Source organism: Carassius auratus, unplaced genomic scaffold (assembly GCF_003368295.1).
Source record: "Carassius auratus strain Wakin unplaced genomic scaffold, ASM336829v1 scaf_tig00009130, whole genome shotgun sequence".
Classification (NCBI taxonomy): Eukaryota; Metazoa; Chordata; class Actinopteri; order Cypriniformes; family Cyprinidae; genus Carassius; species Carassius auratus.
This window is the reverse complement of record NW_020524006.1, coordinates 782,783-805,178: the sequence shown is the minus strand read 5'-3', so window position 1 is coordinate 805,178 and position 22,396 is coordinate 782,783. Positions and strand designations below refer to the sequence as shown.

At 37.1% G+C, this 22,396-nt stretch overlaps 1 protein-coding gene across 1 annotated transcript in view; it reads left to right on the top strand.

The window, feature by feature from the left end:
* Positions 1 to 3,929: 3,929 nt before the first annotated feature.
* The window catches only part of LOC113072475 (glutamate receptor ionotropic, delta-1-like), a 389,481-nt gene continuing 371,014 nt past the window's right edge, over positions 3,930 to 22,396 (top strand). The window contains 2 exon segments of the mRNA XM_026245462.1: positions 3,930 to 4,316; positions 6,818 to 6,973. Of these exon segments, the coding sequence (XP_026101247.1) occupies positions 4,238 to 4,316; positions 6,818 to 6,973 (235 nt within the window). The 5' untranslated portion in view covers positions 3,930 to 4,237.

Genomic DNA, 22,396 nt, shown 5'->3' with positions numbered 1-22,396 from the left:
TGCTGTCTCCATCAGTTTGGTTAAAATAACAATGTGACTGTGCATTCATCACCCACCAGTGCCAGAAACTGTCACTCAGCATCACAGAAAGTATTCTAGGCTTTGTGGGTCTTGTGCTGATATTTTATGACAATGTGTGAGCAAGTTAAGTCATTTGTTTGGTCCAGATATGAAGTTAGAACACCTTAGGTGCCTGTTTAATTTAACACTTCAGTAGCATTCACAGTTGGAACAGTATCTTGGTTCACTTTAAAAATGCATAGACAAAAAGGAAGACAGATCATTCTGCAAATATCATATTTAAGAAAAATACATCTATAAGGTTTAACAGTTTATTTATTTGTTTTGTGGTAGAAGAAAAAATAAAAGACCAGACAATCAAAAATAAATAATGCTTCAATATAGCCTAACTGTGCAGATGTTTATTTAGATCATATGCATCCTTGGACTGGCATATGCATTGGCTTTTTCACTGCTATTAAGTGAACTCATAAAGATAGTTAATTCAGTTGGAACTCTATTACAGGCCTTCTTGCCCCATATAATCACACATTAATCACAATACCACCACAGCTTGCATGCGCTTTCGCAACAGCAGCATTTACACACAAACACACACTGATATATAGATAGATAGATAGATAGATAGATAGATAGATAGATAGATAGATAGATAGATAGATAGATAGATAGATAGATAGATATAGATAGATAGATAGATAGATAGATAGATAGATAAACACATACGAAATTAACCAAATTTATAAAATAAACAAACAATATAAACCAAACCAAACCAAACCAAAAACAAGTTAAATAGCACAAATAAAACCAAAAATAATTAAATCTATTCATGATCTATTCATGCTGCTTTTTCATAGTACAAACACAGTATGGTGCTGATTGTTTACAATAAATATATGAGAGTGCAGTTACAAGATATCATGAAAGAAATTATGGTCCCACTTAATATTAAGTGACCTTAACTACTATGTATTTACATTTAAATTAAGAATTTGGTCCAATGCACTTATTGTGCACATACATGTTTTTACTAAGATTTAAAACATACCTGTATGCAATTACATCTCTAATTAATTTATGTAATTACATTTATAATTACTGTAAACTGTTGACCAATCCCATAAACCTTAACCCACCCTTAAACCTACCTATACCACCAAACCTGTCCCTAACCTTACCAGTATTTCATCTTAATAGCAGCAAAAGTGTTTTGCAATACAACATGAACACAATAAGTACATTGTCCTTTTCTTTTCTTTTCTTTCTTTTTTTTTTTTTTTGTGATGCAAGTACGTAGTAGTTAAGTCCATTTAATATAAAGTGGGACTCGTTCAAGTCATTTAGTCGGAGCAAGATAACGTACAGTATACCATTCATATACCATTATTATTATTATTATGTAAATTGAATCGTTATATACGTTATCGTATGGCTAGTCTAAATATACCAATTTCAAAAAATTCACCTTTAATGCATCCACTGCGCCCGGGTAAATAAAGTTTACATATTCCCACTTGTAATTATGAAGTTGTGGTGGCGTTAATGTGCGTTCATGTATCTTTGACTTGACTTTACGAGACTTGAACGGACCACAAGCAGATGAGCACAAGCTTTGCCAGATTGGGAGAGGTACATCCAGCTAAAACCAGCAGAACAGCATATGGCTTTGACTTTTGTATTCATTTATTTTATCATACAGAATACCCCCCCCCCCAGCATGGTTCAAGCACACTTTCCTCTCCACAACACAGCTGCAACATCACAGACCTGCTATATGTCACTGATCTGCTATCAGTGTTATTACAGTATAGCATATGAGGGATGTTGTGCGTTATATATAGCAAATCTGAACACACAGTTACGATATAAATGAAATAACATTTCTGATCTGCAACATATGACACACTGATCTGCTAATCTGCAACATATGACACACTGATCTGCTAATCATGATATTAATCATTTGGTTCGATAGGACGATTCCGTGCTATCAATAGACCTGCAATTAATAATAATAATGATAATAATAATAATAATACTAATAATAATAATAATAATAATAAATAAATAAATAAATAAAATAGAAAAAAACACTACAGTACAGCAAAACTGAGGTCAGTTTTGTACATATTTTTCACAACAAAATGCAAGACAGCATCATATTGCAAAAATGCATTTCCTTTGAATGCTTCCAGTTCATTTGCAAGAATTATTAGACTAGAAAAAACATGGTTTCTATATAATTGGAACACTGTGCTCGATGCAGATATGAACATGAAAGGGAGAGTTTTCAGTGCTTAGAGCTTGATGGTTGAAAAAATTGTAATTCTGTTCGTGACCGGCAGAGCTTACGGGAGCTGTCCAACCATTTGTGGTGCTGAAAGATATCACATATACTTAACCAAACAATTAAGGGAGATTTCTGTTCTTATATTCAATCACAAGAAATATCCTTTAATTGTAAGAGTAAGAATATAATGTTTCGTCTCTGCTGATGAGGTATTCAGTGATGTGGATGAGTAAAGTCGATCCAACGCTGCACTTCATTTGTTTCTCTGAAGTTCAGTTTCTTCGATTCACATTATGCTCTCCATAAATCTGTCCTTATTATATTGCCGTTTGACATCAGCATGTTAAACGTTATGACGTTACATTACATACTGAATCCTCAAGTTGAAGGACACAATAATAATAACAACAACAACAAAAACAACAACAACAGTAGTAGTTTAAAAAATAGACAATACAACAATACAAAGAAAAGTGATTTTGTAGGAATACCGCACTAGCGTCTTACACTGTAAAAATCACAACAGTGCCGTTGTTATCTTAAAATACCTAAAAAAAATGTTTTTGACATGAATAAAATCACATCATTTATGTTACAACTTGACAAACCTCTCTTAACTGATACGTTTAAAAAGCATTTTATACAGTGTAAGAAAACATTGAAAGATATGCAAAGAGCATGCTATCATGAAAATGGCAGTATGTTGTACACGAGCCCACAGTTGCAGCCTTTATCGGCACGATCGTCTCCGCAACATATCCTGACAATATCTAAACACCGTGTCTGAATGAAACCATGTTCACAGGGTTGAAATGCGCCTTATGTGGAGAATTTCCACGGACTTCTGACAGGGGTGCTTCGTCTGGCGCCGCGGGAAGGTCGATTCCTCTTCGTGACATTGCACAGCGATTAGCTGTGCTTCATTATTCGGTCAAATAAGCGAGACATAATCGACAGCACATTTTAACACTCGAAAGAAAGTTATCGTTTAATTTTGCGTGCGACAAAAACATTGAAGCACCATCACCATCAATAGCGTCCTCATTAACAGCTCTTTGCGAATTGTAATTCAACATCCAGTAAAATCTTCGATAAAATCAGAAAATGAATAAACAGTACACTTGAACACTCACGAGAAAGTTACCGCTTCGTTCGATGACTTCGGTGAACCACCGGCTTTCCATATTTCTCTCCCCACGTTCGCTTTTCCTATGTTTTTCAAGGGTGGAAATGTATGTAAACATGCCACGTTTAAAAAGACCAAACGCAGGAATGGATTAGAACGCAGGGGTCTTGTTCTTGAAAACTTGAACTGCTTTAACTTGAAAACGCTACTCATGTGTCGAAAATCGCTTAAAGCGATGGCGAGACGCGATTATTTTTTTCCAGTCAATGTTGCCAACATGATACATGTTTACAAGACCAACTACTAAAATAATATGCTCCGACGGAAAGCGAAAGCAGTAGGCTAACGTCTTCCTAAGGCAAGCTGCATATGTTAAGCGTCTTGTCCGGCTTCGCGCCGAATTCCATCTCTCCGCGAGCGCGCGCTCACGCTCGCTCTCTGGAACGAGCGAACAAGCCAGCGAGGACGCGCGCGCGGGGGTGTCCCTCCTCCGCAGTTTGGAGTTTGTGATGTGTCTCAGACTCCGCGAGCGCCGCGCAAGAGCGAGACCTGCGGAGCGAACGCGCCGGATCCTGAAGCGACCGTTACCCTCCAACAGGCAATCTGTCTTTCTCCTTCCTGATTTCACCCATTTTCCCTCAAAGTGTTCCACGCACAAGCGCTTTCTTTCAACACCGCCACACTTTTTGGTTTATCACAGGTGTATTTGCGATCCTTTGACGTACTTTTCTCACTCATTTGGAAATTAACGAACATCTGAGGATCGTGTGGATGCGCGGCTTTGGAGAGAAGCTGAGATGGGATTGCTGATAATATGCCTTTCCTTTTGGATATTGCAGTCCAGTTCGGTGGGCGCCGACTCCATCATTCACATCGGTAAGGAGTGAGCTGTTCAAAGCCTTTATTTGTTGCAAATGATAATGAATGCGCCATCCATAATGAGACATGAGAGGACTCCAAGGGAAGTGTGTTGTAGGGGGTCGGCGTTAAATATCCATTGAAAATAAACATTGAATATGTGCCCCGCTCATCGGGCTGAATATCAATTGAGCAGACCACTTGTGATGATAAGTCTCTCTTGTTCAGATTGCCGATAGATCCATGGCATTGACAGATGCATGTACAAAAAGTAATCTAATTCCAGTCTTAGCAGGTCGTTCATGAAGAACGCTTAATTGTGTAAATCATATATTCCAGGTAAGTTGGAAAAACAGGAGGTGTGTGTTGCTCTCCCCCTCCCATCTGTAAGATTGAACTTTGTATGGAACGTGAGGGAAATATTAATAAAGGATGCATGCTGAAGTAAATAAATGACAAGAGGACAAATGCCTATTCTTGGCTATCCCAGGCCGTAAATGTCATCTTAACCAATCCCCTTTGGGTGTGCTAGACACCCTGTGCATTCTGATTATCTCCCCAAACGTGAGGAAAGAAAGATTTTGGCTTACCAACAGCAGTAGAGTGGAGGAGGAAGAGGGGCTGCTGGGGAGGGCAGCAGTGGCTCTATTTAGTTGCCATGAAGAACTCAAATCAAAACACTTATCTATCGTACAACATCAGCCATTGGCTCATTAAAGAGAAGATTTATTGGAATCTGTGAAATATGCCACCATATTTCCCATTGGTGGTGGATCGTGGATGCAATATGCAGAGTGAAATGATGCTATATCCTTATGCACACAGAAATAATTGTTTCTAGAGGTTGTTCTCAGATAATTCAGTTTACCTACCAGTTGCATTGGTCTAGGTCAGAAAATCCACTTCCATCACCAACTTTAAAAATGAGATCTTCCATATCCAGCTCTTTCCTTTAGTGCAGACAAGGACATAACTGTGGCCGTGTAATAGGCAGGACTCAAAGGTGCACAACGAAGGTGAAATAACAAATTCCAGCCTCTCCAGTTCCCAATACTTCCACTTTGTCACATCCACTCACGTTATCATCCTGACCAAATTTGGCTCCTAAGGGTAAAAGAAAAATGGGGCCATCCATTGAATGGAGAGGGTGACATGAAGTGATTTTCAGGGTGGCGTGGTGATTTACAGAGGCAATGCCTATCCAAAACTGGTAATTGGAAGGCTAGTACAGGCAGTGTGGATCAGGGCTGCTCTCACTGGCAACTGGAATGAACAGATGCGACACCCCTATTTCTGCTAAATAAAATGAACACTGCAGTGATACATCAACCAGATTCAACCTGTCTACCTGCCCATCCTATTGGGCTCCTCTAACATAGCTGGAGAAGATGGGTACATTTGGGCTGAACATAATTGAGGCCTCTCAATCTCTCTAAAACCATTTCCAGATATCATGCTTTGAACTTATAGTATGCTAAGCTGCCATAATATGAGCTAATCTGCATGCAACTTGTTGCACAACTTTATTGTAGGATGCTTTGATAAGCACCTGCTTGGAATGTAAATGTAGGACTTCACAGTAAGGATTTTTGTTTCCACTTTTTATTAGCTGTCTCTAACTACAACTGTATGTAATTACCTTCAAAACAATTATTTGTTAGTTTTTAACATACTCATTGTGTTCATGTTGAATTGCAAAACAGATGTCTATCTAATTACTAGGTAATACATTAATAACAGATGTAATTATATGCAGGCACTTATATTTTTGCAGGCAACTATATTTTTAATTAATATCAGTACAACATTAAAACCGTATGTACACAATAAGTTCATTGTATCAAATGATTAATTTAGATGGTAGTACATCATTGGGCTAGTAGTTCCAATTTTTAAACGTACTGTAAACGGTGGCAAGGGACTAGCAAATTTTACAGTCGGAGAAAATAAAAACTGTACAATTCTAAAGAACCTCACCTATTTTAGACAGTTGTAACATTACCTGACAATTCAGCAACAATCCTTATTGTTGAGCCCGGTAACAAAGCAAATGGGACTTATTTTTACTTTTCTGTTATTTGTTCACCATTAATCTCAAATGACAAGATTTCTCATTGCTCGTTGTTTTGTTACATAAAAGGTACTGAGTTAAACTATCTGGGATATTTTTATTTTATTTATAGTTAGTGAAACAATCAACAATCTTATTTTAGCCATGGGCTTTCTGTAGGATGGGTTTCCATAGCTCAACTGGTTGAGCATAGTGTTAGAAATGTCAAGGTCATGTGTTCAATACCAGAAAACACACACACTGCTAAAAAAGTACCTTAACTGCACCTTTAAGTGGCTGTGGATGAAAGCATCTGCCAAATGGATAAATGTAAATGTTTGTTAAATAATAGGCTTGTGAGCAAGATGAGCCAAGCAAGTCACTTGCCCTCTGTGTGAAAATTAGCAATTGCTTCGGTTTGTTTGTATGCTTCACTAAGACCCAGATAACTATCTGCACATGCCCGCAGGTGCCATTTTTGAGGAGAACGCAGCACGGGATGATGAGGTGTTTCAGTTGGCCATCTCTGACCTGAGCCTCAACGATGACATTTTGCAGAGCGAGAAAATCACCCACTCTATAAAATATATCGAACCCAATAACCCGTTTCAGGCAGTCCAGGAAGGTGAGTGAATCATCATGTTATGTCTCTTGACTCTCGAACTGCAGCATTCCCTGATGTCTGTGTGTACATGCTAAAAATGTACATGCATGTTGTTGTCTGGCGGTTTGAATAACCTTCCAACACGACACCACTGAGTAGAAATGACACACATCGCTAGGGTTTCTGCTTTTGTTCAGAGCACGCTTACGGCAACCAAAGATGTCTTGACAATGTACGTGTGTTTGTTTAATGCCAGCATGAAAGGTGACGTTTGGTTACAAAGACTTCCACCTGAAGCTCCCCCACAGTCTAGTGTCTTCTATGAAAGAAGAGCTAGGTGGAGGTATTGAGTCAAGCTGAACTCAATAACAATTTTCCACATAATTGCATTTAAGGATGAGTGCTCTGAAGCCTGAGCTTTCCAAAAGATAATTTTGAAAAGCGAGGAAAAAGAGAATGTCTTCTTCTGAATGGGCTAATGGCAGTTAATGATGCCGGGATTGACGACAAACTTGATGGTGATGATGGCAATGATTATTTCCGTTAGAAAATATCCTCCATCACAATATTCTGTGTCTGGATTTGAAAATATATCCCTGGGATCAATCTAAGTGGGCTATTGATGCTGATATAATGCTACCTTTGCTGTTTTATCTGTCATTCTTCTTCCACTACCATTACTGGGACCTTTATCAACTAGTCAATCATCGAGTACTCCATGTTTTGCCAGTATATGTGCAGTTTTCCACAGTTCTTTGCTTTCAGTATAATAGGTGTCTTTCAGGTGTGCTTGGTGAGGTGTTTTATTTCCCATGCCTCCTAGTCAATCTGAGGAATAACACAAGCATACTTGGAGAACATCCTTATTCAGACAATGCCATGTGACCTTTCATATGGCACAGGGGAACTTACGACTTTTTAATATAGCTGGTGTTAACATCTAGAATGAAACGGTCTCATTTTGAAGTTTTTATTAATTTTTATTTTATTTTTTTGCACACCAAGGATAACCCTTCATAGGTTCTCACTAGTATATATTTATTTATTTATTTATTTATTATTTTTTTTAATTTTACCTAGCAGAAATATTGTTTCTGAGACGTGTTTATGGTACACAATTATCTATGAACTTTATTTATTTGGAGTTACCACTGAAATGCTCAACATTTTTTGCTACTAGGGACTCGTTTTTGCAATCATCTGGCAATATCCAGTTATGTTTGATCTGCTGCATGAATGTGTTGTCATGGTGGCTTGCTTGAAATGCAGGGCAGTGTGTAAGTACCTAAGCACAGTGATGCTGTGCTCTCTTGACTGAATGCCCTGTTGATTTTGGCTCTGTGAAGAGATTCAAGACCATTTAAGCCAGCCAATTGAGTTCTTTTTGTGGTCACAGTTGCCATCTCAAAATGGTAAGAATAGCCCACATTGTGTGCCGGAGGAAAGCATTAGGGCTCGTTTTATTAAGCTGCAGAGTGACTTTTTCATTTTATGATGTTAAAGGGTGACTGATGAATTCTATCAAGCATGTGTCTGCGTCACTAACCTAACAGAAATAAATATCACCACAATGCGAAACCTCTTAATAGTCCTAAAAAATGCATAATAATTTTGTTTATATGGAATATTGGAAATAAATAAAGCTTTTATTCGGCAAAGACACATTCAATTGATCAAAAGTGTGTTACAAAAGATTTCAAATAAATAAAAAAAATTCTCAAACTAATAAACCATTATTTTTCAAATAAATGCTGATGCTAATGCAAATACATTTCTATTCATCTGGGACCATATTCACAAAACATCTTAAGGTTAAAAGTAACTCATAACTCGCTGGTTTAGGAGAAAATCTTAAAAATAATGGGTGTGAATATCCTAAATTTAGGATTCCTAAACGTTTTAGCACTAAAACTATCTCCTAAATCTTTGAAAGGTTAGGAGTAGTGAAGTGGACTCCTAAGTCACTAAGACCAAGCCACAAACTATCCCAAAATGTCTGTTGACAGCCATCAATATCACGTTTGTTGATATTGACCTTTTAAAAAGGTATCACCTTTGGTTTTGGAGGTTACCACAACTCTAAATATTCCTTAGATTATATCCTTGTTTTCATTAACCAATTGGGCAAGAAGTAACAGCTGCATCTAGCGTAGTGTTCTTTTACGTTCGCGTGTGTATTAGTATCAGCCACAATTATTCTACTCTGTTAATTAAAAGGCTGTTTATATAAATATCCGCTAATTGTTTTTGAGAAGCATACATGTAAGAGGCTGACAATAAGCTGAACATATACTTGTTTAATTAATGAAACTTATCCTGCATTTTAAAATCTTTATTTGAATGTGGCAATTAACGTTTTGTATTTTATTTTTAAACCTATTTCAAGGAATAAATTCTCTGACAGAGACTATAAGCTAATCACTGTGTGCATAGTTAGTAAGCATGCTGACATCATAGCAATGAGGTCAACCCCGCCCTTACTCTTAGCTTAAGACCTTTCTCTCTATTTCTTAGTAAAAGTTTTTCTCAGCAGCTTTGTGAATGGGTTTTAAGAGAAAAATCTAAAAACCTTTCCAGGGCCCGTATTCATAAAGATTCTAAGAATCCTCTCAGAAAACTCTTAATTTAGCTTAAAAACGTTTACGTAGGAGTCTTAGCTTAAGAGTGATTCAGGACCGATCTGAGAGCAACTCTGAGTAAGGAAAAGACAAAAACTTTCATCTTAGTGAGGAGGCGGGGTTGACCCCTTTGCTATGTATGACACAATCTTTTTGTAGACTGTGATTGGTTGGTTGTCCAAGAAGGAAAAAGAGAGTGATTTTAAGTATAGGGTCTATTCTAATTCTCACTTTGAATTTACATGCATATTTTTTCCTATTTGATCGTTCTCTCTCTCACACACACACACACACCCATACACACACACACACACACAGTGAATGTGTGTATCTAAATCCTTTCTTTTATTTACCATTGTTTGAAATTTTCTATAAGGTATTTGTCTGGCTTAGAATGATAAAAATTGTTCCACTCTTTCCAATTACAGTGACTGCTGTCCTATTTAAGTGGCGGTTTGAATGTTGGTTTTAATGTATCAAACATGGAATCAAAACCAAGAAGGGCGAGAAAGCCAAACTGGACAGAGGAACAGTGTTTACTGTTAGCCCAGTTAGTGGATTAACACAAGGCCATTCTTAAAGGAAAATTCGGGCCAGGTGTCACAGCAAGGGACACGAAGCAGACATGGGAGGGTATAGCGCAAACTATTAACGGTTCATTCCCCCTGCTTGTGCGCACCTATAAGCCTGCTATATTCATAAATGCAGTTTTTTGAGGGAATGTCCAGTGGAAACGAAATGAACTGCGACACAATAAGATGTTCTGAAAGTTCTGTAATTGTTTGTGTGATCACTCTGCTTACAGAAGGTTGTGACAGACCCAAATCATCACTATTGCATTGTTGCATTTTCCCTGTTGCCAAATATCGTAATGTAGTGATTACTTTAATTTATATATTAAATTATAAATTATTATGTAATCTAAAGCGTCCTCGTCTGTGCTCCTAACAAGTTTTACCTTAAGACCTCTTTTAAGGGTTAAGATGCTTTCTGAATTACTTTTTTCTTTACTAGGATTTTTTCTTTAATTTTAAGAGTAAACACCCACATTTCTAAGAATTTTCTTAGAATTTTGTCACTAGGAGCTACTTTTTGTATTAAGATTTTTTATGAATACGGGCCCTGCTGTTTAGGAGAACTCTTAGTGGTAAGATAAAATGTTTTGTGAACACGGGCCTAAAGTTTAGCAGTTTCCACACACATATATAAGGGATAGTTCAAAAAAACTTCAAAAAAACTTAAAAAAAAAAAAAAAAACAACTTTTAAAAAATATATCTTTTGTGTAAAAAGATAAATAAATAAATAATATGTAACTCAACACTGATAGCAATGGTGATTTTCATTAGACTCTCAAAATGACTTTAATACAACCAGCTTAAAGACAATAAAACATGTTACAATGATAATCATTGTAAAACATATTAACATATATATAACCATTTCAATGGCGCTTGGAGTGAAATATGATCCAGTCATGATTTCCTAAGATTCGAGAAAGTAACATCATTGAATTTGCACTACTCAAGATTTAAATTCTGTTTTCCCAATACAGAATAATGTGGTGTAGTCAAATAGCCTTTTACAGAATCATCTGCAGCAATGACTATGACCTTCACATCAATAATAGAGGGGATTCCTGGGAATTGTTCATTACATGGATGCCTATTGCCTGAAGTTGATCTTAGATTAATACTTTAACCCCCATTGCAATTTTATTACTTGCCGTGTGTTCCTTTATAATTGACAAATGTGTTATAGTTTCATGCTGTATCCCCAGGCTCTAATTTTATGCTCAACACCAAGTGTAAAACCTACTACAGAAACAAATGGAGATGGTGTAATGAAACTCACTATATGAATCCCACAAGGTTTGGTGGTATCGGGATGTCAATAAAGATTTGGGAGCTTTACCTGAACTGCCCAAATCTCACCAATGCAGCAGGACCTTTTATTTATTGTAGCATAGTTGTTTTCATTAGTTGCCTTAGTTCTTTGTTCTAAGTTGTCTTTCTTTCTTTGTTTGTTAACTGTGTGATAGCACGCCAATTGGTTTATTATTGGAAAAGCAATAGCATAAATTTGTTTTTACATTTTCTGATCTGTGTCACAACTGCATCTTAATATGGTTGTGGCTTAGTGCTTTAAAGGTCCCGTTTTTCGTGATCCCATGTTTTAAACTTTAGTTAGTGTGTAATGTTGTTGTTAAATAATATCTATCAAATTCTAAAGCTCAAAGTTCAATGCCAAGCGAGATATTTTATTTAACAGAATTCGCCTACAAAAAATGACCCGTTTGGATTACATCCCTCTAGTTCCTGCAGTAATGACGTCACTAAAACAGGTTTTTGACTAATCTCCGCCCACATGAATACACAAAAAGGGGGCGTGGTCAGTTTCTGTAACTTATTACAAAAAGGGCAACGATGTTTAGCTTTGTTAACTAGATGTTAGGGCTGTGCAAAAAAAAAATCGAATGCAATTTTCATGCGCATCTCGTCAGTTAAAATGCCCCTGTGATTATAAGTACATCTCCAGCACATGCTCCTGCCCACTTGCTTCTCAAAACTAGCCCAATCACGTTTCCAGGAGGGCAGTGTGTGCTAAGCTGGTGTCGAATCACAACACAGGAACCGCTGGCTCAATCAGAACTCGTTATGTATTTCTGAAGGAGGGACTTTATAGAACAAGGAAGACATCAGCTCGTTTTTATGACAGTGAAAACAGCGGTATACAGATAGGTGAATTGTGTGAAAAATACTGTGTTTTTTATTTTCAAAACACAATCGAAACTGTAAACACAATCAAAGTTTCAAAAAAGTGCGAAAAACGGAACCTTTAAGGAATAGTTCACCCAAAAATTTACATTTAATGAGAAGATTCTCACTCTCAGGCCATCCAAGATGTAGATGAATTTGTTTCCTCATCGGAACAAATTTAGCATTACTTCAGTTGCTCACCAATGGATCCTCTCCAATGAATTGGTGCCATCACAATGTCCAAACAGCTGATAAAATCATCTAAATAAAAATAAAAATATGCACAGCTCAAGCACCATTTATAAATTAAAAGTCCAAAAGAGTTCTAAACAAATATCCAAGTGAATTTTGATATGAGAGGACAACAAGGTATGGAGGTTTTCTCAAAGAACTGTTATTACGGATTACACAATTATATTTTGGCCAGAAGCAAGGGTTTGAAGTTAAAAATCCTTAATGATGGATTTTTTTCTTACAAATATGCATTTTTTTCACTTTACAAGACTAATTGATGAGTTCATTGATGACTGGAGTCATGTGAATTACTTTATTGTGATGTTTTTACCAGCTGTTTAGGCCCCGTCCACACGGAGACGCGTTTCTGTGAATACGCACAAATTTTTTATTGGATAGGAATTTCGTCTTTTTTGAAACAGAGTGGATAAATTTGAAAACGCGTCTTTGCGTTTTCATCTGGACGGCTAATCCGTATATTTTGTCAAACGATGACGTCATCAGCCCACGTCTCCCCCCTAGTCAGACAGCTCTACGTCACGTAACAGCAACAAAAACATGAACAAACACTGAACGATTGTCTTTTTATTAACTAACATTAACAAAGTTTAATAAATGTATTGTTCCATGTTCGTTTGTGTACCACGCGCAAGGTTTATGAGCATAGTCCAAGTCTTCTTCTCTGTTTTTAGTGTATCTCTGTGGCAGAATCTCCATATTCTCCCATAGCGTACTGAGCTAACTGCTAAATAGCATTTTCTTTTTCTGCAATCCTCATCCTTCATCCTCTGCAATCTCTGTTAAACATCTTACGGGTGTTATACTTGTACTGTATATACGCAATACAGATAGCAGTTGATAGCTCATACTAATAATTTATATTACATGCATAACTACGGATGCTTATACTTAACAGTGGCTTCCCTTATCTACTTGCCCATGCTTCTGAGATGACTTGTACAGCCCAAGTGGAAGTTATTTGGATGACACTGAGAAAGATGTGTCATTGGACCTTTCTCTCCATTAGGAGATGCTAATGGTAGAGTTTGAGAAATTACACACACACACACACACACACACACACATATTTGGCCTGTACTGCTCAGTCCTAAACCAGTCAGCATGTAGACACCAGCATGAGTATGTGGGATGCATACAAATGAAGGAGAAGTATGTATTCACACACATCAACAGCTCACACTTGAGACACAGTAACATATGGACCCTTATTCTGGACTACGTGGACTGAGCAACAGTCCTCCAGTGACCATAGAGAGAATGACACTGAATGGCTGCTGGCCTCTTTTAGCGAAGGTTCCTGAGTCTGTGATTCACTCTTAATCTAAATTGCCCAGTATGGGACCTTTAATGCACTTTCAACACAAATTAATGAGGTTAATTACCTTGTTACCCAGGCTAGCCATCTGATTGCCAAATTATACGGCGTTCCTGTTAAAACAACATATTTGTCCACCCCGGGAGGCATCCGGCATACTTCTGTGAGTAGAATGCTTTTATGCCTAACTGCATTATTCATGCAGAAACGTAATATGAATTTGTCTGTCATTTGCAGATATTGCCTTCGTCAGTTCTGTGTTTGAAAGCTGGCTGATTAAGACATTTCTAATCACTGTTAGAAGCTCTCCACATGGATCACTCACAGTTATCGTGTTTTTGTTTTTGCCAAGTAGAACATGTTCCTGGATCAGCATCTTTTTCGGTCATTGAACAGCTTTCCTAGAGGGCAACACAGATGTTTAAATTATGTTAGGTGTTATTATAACATTGAATGCTTCTATACTTTAAAGATAAAAGGAACATTCTAAATCATCATTTATACACTCTTTACAAATAAAAGGTGCATTAATATCATTTTTAAATGTACAATGTTGCTTTATTTTATATCTTCTGTGAAAATAATCACTCAACCCTTGACTCAAGTCTAATGTTTTATTTATTTATTTTTTAAATGTTTGGGATTGAACCCGGCAATGTTACTAGGTCCTTGACCCGGGTTCAATGCCAAAATCAATCCCGGGACATGTTTGCTTTCACACAGAAGGAAACCCAGCAATGTTCCCGAAATTTGCCGGGTCCGATGTGCAGTGTGAAAGGGGCTTCAGTGACGCACCCACTGAGAAACCTATTGCAAGAGCCCTAGTTATTGGCGATTAAATTGTATGGAATGTGAAAATAGAGACAGCAGCCACCATAGTCAATTTTATGGTGCCTGACAACTTGGCAACTTTAAAAGTGCCTGCTAATGCTAAAAGTAAATTCAGTAAGATCGTTATTGACACTTTAACTAATTTAACTATACTATATCTTGATACATCCTTTCTGTCAAGAAACATAGTGACCTCTTCTTTAAAATGAAAAAAAAAATTGTGCCTTTTTTTCTGCTAAATGGATGAATGTATGAATGATGGATGAATAGTATCCTATAAAGTGCGAAGCCTGAGCTTAGCGTTGCTCTCTTTATGTGTTCTCTCTGAAGATCAAACAGCAGCAGAGATGCAGAGGGACGCACAGGATCAGGAGATTGAGCTCTCTCTCTTGGGCAATCGAACCGCGTCCCTATGCCTTTACAGTCAGTGCTGGCTGACACTTCGTGTGAAAGATGTCCATTGTACGGGAGAGGAAACAATGCAGGGGAATTAATCAGACTGTGAAGGATTCACTGATCCATGTACGGCGGCTAGAGTTTGAACAGCCAGAAGCATCGCTGAGGAAGGGATAAACATCTGAGAGTGCAAGTCTAGGCCTATCTGAAGAGAGATTAACTGATGTGACTGTGCCTCAGCTTCATCCATTAGCCCAGCCGGTGCTTGGAAGCAGAGATGCCGGGGTAATTAATTTGCAAACTTTTCCATTGCAGTGCATCTAATCTGTGTGCAGAACAGCTTTATAATGGAGAGACAGCATGTCAGGCATGGTACCTGATAAAACACTGCTGTGAGAAAAAGCTTATGACTCTTTAGGTTGCACAGACTTAGAAATCTGAGAACTTGTTATGCGACTCCACAAATACTGTGTGTGAGCCTTACAGTAACTTGAGCTTTATCATGGTTTCTTGCAAATTAACTCAGACTCGACCTGTTGACCTGAGACAAATCACTTTTTGAGAGTAAGCTTGACCTTTTATTCATTTGAATGGATCCAGTCTATAGTGATTTGTTGAGAGAGCTTCAAATCGTGTTTAGATAAAAAATCTGATCAGCCTGTGATGTCACTGAAAGCAACTCTTTGCCAACCGCCTGTGTGAAGATAAGAGCATTAATAAAGTCTGGACCTGTTTAATAGCAACCACTGTAGCTGATTTAGAGACTTTGATCACTAGATCAAGAAACTATTCAGCCCCCTAGTGACTAATATTTCAAAAAAGAAACGACTAGTTGCATGTATGATGACATGCTGTCTGACTTCAACAATGGCTGCTTTCCTATATTTAGTTTGTTGCTAAAAATGAAATTTTTTAGCAAAAAAAAAAAAAAACAAAAAAAAACAAAGTATTTTAGTTGAAGTTTCAAACAAAGGATTATAAATGCATAATAATAATTAAATATAATTACATTTTCAAGTTAAAAAAAAAAAATATCTCACAAAAACACATGATCTAAAAGGCTTGATCTATAATCCGGCCATGTTTGTACCGTGACTCTAACTTGATGCAAGTTATCAAATCATACTTGTACACATTTTTGTTTATCTTTATTAATACAGCGCTTTATACAATACAGATTTTGTCAAAGTAGTTTTACAGTGTAAAAAAGGAAAAACATGCTTATAATCCAAGAGGACAATTGAAAACAGTTTACAATGCACATCATTGAGCAGAAGACTCGTCTGGTTCTCATGGTCTTGTGCTGATGGCCAACAAGGTCTTGTTGTTTGTTTGGTTGACACAGCCTCCTCTGACACTCAGGGCTGTAGAGGTCATCTGTAGGTGCTGATCAGAGGTGGGTAGAGTACCCAAAAACTTTACTCAAGTAAAAGTACTTCTAGAAATATTTACTCAAGTAAAAGTAAAAGTACTAGTCTTAAATAGTTACTTGAGTAAGAGTAAAAGAGTATCGGATAAAAAATCTACTCAAGTAGTTAGTTACTAGTTACTTTGGGTCATATATATGGAGCCTATTTTTATTTAGATATATAGATAAAATGTATGTAATGTATATGTGTGTGTATAAATGTATATATTTCAGCCTTTACTCCAATTTATGTAATTTATTATAAAACCCTGTCTGTTTACTTAAGTAACAGATTTAGGTGTCATGCCATAACATATTTTTAATACGACTGACTTTATATTAAATGTGATTTTAACATTGAAAGTTAATGTGATATAAATATTGCTACTAATCTTTCATTGTTCAGAAAGAGAGCAAATAACATTTACATTATTAAAGATAATTTTTACTGACAGTCTAGATTTCAATCACTCTCAGAATCTCCCATTAAAATCACTGAAACTGTTAACACTGTGAAATCAATATCTTAAAAATTATAGATTTGTACACACATCTGCACTTTGTTGTTTCTGACGAGAGAATTCGCCAGAAAGAGGTATTCAGTCAGTGAGCGAGTGAAGCATTCAAAAGCTCAACAGAATCGTGTGTGATTGGTTATAATGCGCAACCATATAAAAACGCGTCTGTCTCTGGCTCAGCGCCAGCAACGATCACAGATCTGAATTTAGCAGCTGATGATATGACTTGCTGAACATACTCGCACTGGTGTGATTGTATTAAAATGAATACAATCTTAATCGGCTATTTTTTGTCTTTTGGAAGCTGCATTCAACTTAACTCCCCTCTGTTATAAGCCACACACGTACAACAAACTAATGTCACACTGGTATCGTGTACTGTAATCGAATGTAGCCCAAGTTATTACCTGTTAAACAGTAGACAGCACACGCGTTCATCTAATAAGGATTTCCATCGCAAGCAAATAATAGCCTTTGCAGATTTGCTTTCAGTGCAGTTCCATATCCACGTTTTCAACGCTGCTGATGATCTTAAACGTTACAACTCTGAAGCCCCTTTCACACTGCACGTCGGACCCGCAATATTCCCGTAACATTGCCTGGTCGCCTTCTGTGTGAAAGCAACCACGTCCTGGAATTGATTACCGAATCGAACCCGGGTCGGGGACCTAGTAACATTGCGGTAATCGATCCGGAACGAGCGCTGTGTGAACAAAAGCCAGATCTAATTCCGTATCAAAGTGATGACGCGCGTTATCACCCGACTCTTTTACCGGCTGTTTTGAAGGAAGATCAACATTCGCAACGAAAACATATGTGCAAACTGTAATGAAGCAGAGATCAGTTAGTTCCTCACTTTCCGCGCTGACGCCGAGATCGTTTGCTTGCTTCAGTTAAAGTATAACGTGCCAAGCGTTGTCGACTCGTACATTACACGTCACGCGCTGATGTCACGTGTCATTACGGGATCTTCATGGGTTGTGTGTGAAGGCACGCACATATACCGGGTCATCACTGGCAGTGTGAAAGTGCCAAATCTAGCGACCAGGGAACAATTACAGGAACACTTTACCCCTGTATTTGCCGGAATGGCAGTGTGAAAGGGGCTTGAGTGAACCGCTTCAGACGCTCAGCGCACGCGGTAGGGAACTGAACGACCCCTTCAAACTGATTCATGAACCATTTAACTCGTTTGCCAATTGGTTTGATCTAGCCTTTGAACAGAATTGACTCAAAAGAATGAATCATTCGTGAATGGGCATCACTCATTGCCCAGAGAAAAGTACACGGCGCGTTTGGAATAAACTGAAGCATTTATAACATTTATTGCATTAAGATAAAGTAACGAGAGGAGCGTCACCCATAGTAACGAAGTAAAAGTACAGATTTTTCCCAAAAAAATTACTCAAGTAAGAGTATAAAGTACCCATCTTTAAATATACTCCGAAAAGTATTAGTTACCCCGAAAAATTACTCAAGTAAATGTAAAGAAGTAAATGTAACTCGTTACTACCCACCTCTGGCTGCTGATCCGCCATCTGGACTGGATACGGAATGGATCTGGGTAGGTTTGGTGACCATTTTTATCTTAAGTCTTTGTTTTCCACCAGGAGACATTTTTTTATACTTGTCTCTTTTCTGAATGAATGTGAACATTTGAAGTGAATTTTGTCTTTTGTCACCCTTTTCACCCATGACAAGTTTGCATCACTGAAAACAGAATTGCCAATAACTAGGGCAATTTCAACAGTTTTCTCAGTGGGTGTGTCATGTAGTGGGGAGAACCTGTTTAATGTTTTGATCGGAACAGAAGAGCGTTTTGTGCCTTGACTATGCAACCTTACAGTCACCCAGTCACCCTGCTGCAGGGGCTCTGAAACCAGAACTGAATAATTAACGGGTCTCGCTAAGCTATAGTCACATCCAAAGCAGTATCTAAGGCCCTCACATTCTTATTATCCTTATTAAATTTTGCATGCATTTCTCTAGTTCTGAGATATTCTCTATCAACCTAACCATTTCCCTGCATTTATCACATGTGAATCCCTCGCTGCTGAACGAGAAGGCTACACTATACACGTGGCAAGCAGTGGAAGTGACAATAACTAGACAAGAAGCCATTACTCACCATTATTGTTGAATGATTCTGACTTACCACAGTTTTTTGATCAACTTGGAGCGAGAGAGAAAAGAAGCAGAGAGATAAAAGAAATTGCAGGTGCAAATGACAAGCTAACAGGCTAACGGAAGGCTAATGTGCTGAGCTAGCAGTTGATATTAAAAAGCAATATAACAATATAAAATCAGTTTGATCAAATACGGTGAGAATTAAGTTATATTTTGCAACAGATTGTTATTATATTAAACAACAAGAGTGACAGTAATATAGAGATTGCAACAGAAAAGCAGAGCTTCGTGGAGTTACAGATGCAAACCACTCAGCAGCACATTTGTTTAAAGGATTTCCGTGTCTTCTTGTGAGTGCACCTGAGGGAAAGGAATCTTAGGCCCTTCTAGGAGGGTTGTCCCTGAAAGGGTCTCAGAGGGACCATAGATTTTATTAAGAACCTCTTCTTGATGTATGATTCCACTCTGGACTAAACACACTACCGGTACAAAGGGTACATAACATACACAGTTTCACCTAATCTCATGTTAATCTTGAGTACCTATAGAGTAGTACTGCATCCTTCATATATCAAAAAAGTCTTTAATTTTATCATATTTATCAAATAAAAATACAGCTTTCCGATTCTTTCTGGAAAAAGCAGAGCTCCTGGAGGCGTACCGTGATCGGAGATATAATACTGATGTTTCGTTTTGTTTCCATTAACATATATTCACTTATGTGCTGATTTCCAACAAAATACAGAAATCTGATTTAATTGTACTTACATGAATGGGGTCTTTTAGCAAATCATGTGCAAATCCAGCGTTGACTTGGACCTTGTTTATAAAACATTCGTCACTCAAATTACCAGAACACACAAAGGCACTTGATGCGCTGGGTCCTGGGGGAAGCTAACACGGTAAAATTTCCCTCACACATCCAAAAACAAACTTATTTGGAGCCATGGGAACAAATCCTATGCAGCACTGCCGACAATTTTGAAGTGCATTGATGTGCGTGGTCTTGCTCTCCTCTGGTCAATATGTGGGCGTGAATTTTTTTGAGAGAAATGCCCATATAAGGACTTCCGTTCTAGTCTTCGACATTAGATCCATGATCGAAAAAAAACAAAACAAAACAAAAAAACAACCGAAATTGTACCAACCTGTAAGTAAGATTTTCAGCACAGAAATTCTCAGTCATTCTGCTAATTTATTTTTTATAACTTTGGCCTTGTTTAGCATGAGAATCCAACTCTTTATACATGAAGTACCATTGTAGCCCCACTTTAAAAGTCAGGGGGATGCAACATCACCCCTGTGGGATGCCCTATTCTACCAGCAGTAAAAAATTAATAAATAAATAAATAAAAAGTGCTATCTAATATAAGTACAACCCAAATAATACAAAAATTTGTCATAAAGGTTATAAATGTTATATTTTGTTACACTTAATTCAATACAATTTTAGAACTATAGCTTCATTAGTCCTGATCTCTGCCAAAACTTGCTCTACTGGTAGCAGGTAAGGGAAAATAGCATTCATCCATTTTTACTCATGAATACATTACATACAAATAAAAATAATCAAAGTGTCTCGCACCTACACTGTCATGATCGTCAGCTGGAGTGCCCATGAACTCAGTAGAGGGCACTCCACTCAGGACTCACTCAGGACCCATTTTCAACTCCATTTCCCAGAATCCCGTCCTTAGGGCTAATCACTACCAGGTGTTCCCTATTACCACTCCCATATATATAGTGTGTTTCGACTCTCAATGAGGGCAAAGTCTTGTTTAATTCTGTCTGGCTTATCCAAGCTTTTTCCTAGTGTTTTGTTCCTTCCGTGTTTGACTTTGGATTGTTTATACCAACTGTGATTCTCTGCTACCTGCCCCAACCTCTGCTTGTTTCTGTTTTCGATTTTGGATATCCCTTGACATACCTGACGCTGACCTTTGATCATTGCCTGTTTGAACATTCTGATAATAAACCACTGCATATGGATACGAACGTTTCTGACTCCATGTTACATACACAGTAGAGAAACCATATGATATAAAATCTTTAAAAATAGACTTGAGAACTCTAACATCTGACATGATGTGTGCCACAGTGAGTGCTCCGCAGTGTCTCGATTTAAGATTTAAATAGTTCACTCTGTTCTGAGCACACATAGCATTACTCACACTATCAAATACACAATAGAAGAAGATTTTTCTCTTATGAATGGTCATAGTTCTATATATTACACTAAAACAAGATCAAATAATATATACCACAAAAGTAAATTTTCTTTCTTTCTTTCTTTCTTTCTTTCTTTCTTTCTTTCTTTCTTTCTTTCTTTCTTTCTTTCTTTCCATATATTTAAGATGAATACATCTTAAATTAAAAGATGTATCACACAGTTTTAACATAAATGGTAACATTTTACTTTGTTCACATTAGTAATCATTAGTAAATGCATTAACTAACATTGACTAACAATAAGCAATACATTTGTAACAGCATTTATTAAAATAATAATTAATCAATTATAAATGGTTTGTTGTATTTTTCATGTGTAGGTCATGATAACTAATGTAGTTAACAAATGGAACTTATTATATTAAATTAAATTAAACAAAAAATTAAATTCATGCGTTTAGCAGACGCTTTTATCCAAAGCGACTTACAGTGCATTAAGGCTATCAATTTTTACATATCATGTGTTCCCGGGTATTATTATATAACAATGTATAAGCTAAAAAAAAAGTTAATATGGTACATATGTGTCAGTCATACATACATAAAGAAATAATGAGATTTCTGTATCAATACCAATACATCGGTTTTGACTGTTAGGTGATTATTGTAAGTAAATGGTTGACTATATGGACAAACCACAATTCCACCACAATCAACAAAAATCCTGCAGGCTGTTAAGATAGAACATCTGTAATGCTAATCTTAACATCCAAATGCATTTATCCCCACATTTAATCATAATAAGAGTAGGAAAGATGAGCTCTGTCAAATATAAGCTCCATCAAATAAGTGAAAGTGACAGCAAACACAAAAACAGTGTAAATAAAATCAGCAAACAGTTCAACAATCATTATAACGACATAATTTATTAATGCCGCAGTGCACTGCTGGGAACTCCAGTACCACATCTATTAGCATGGTTCATAGATATCACTGTATTATTATCCACAAATTGCACACCTTGCTCAAATATCCTCATACTTGGAATAA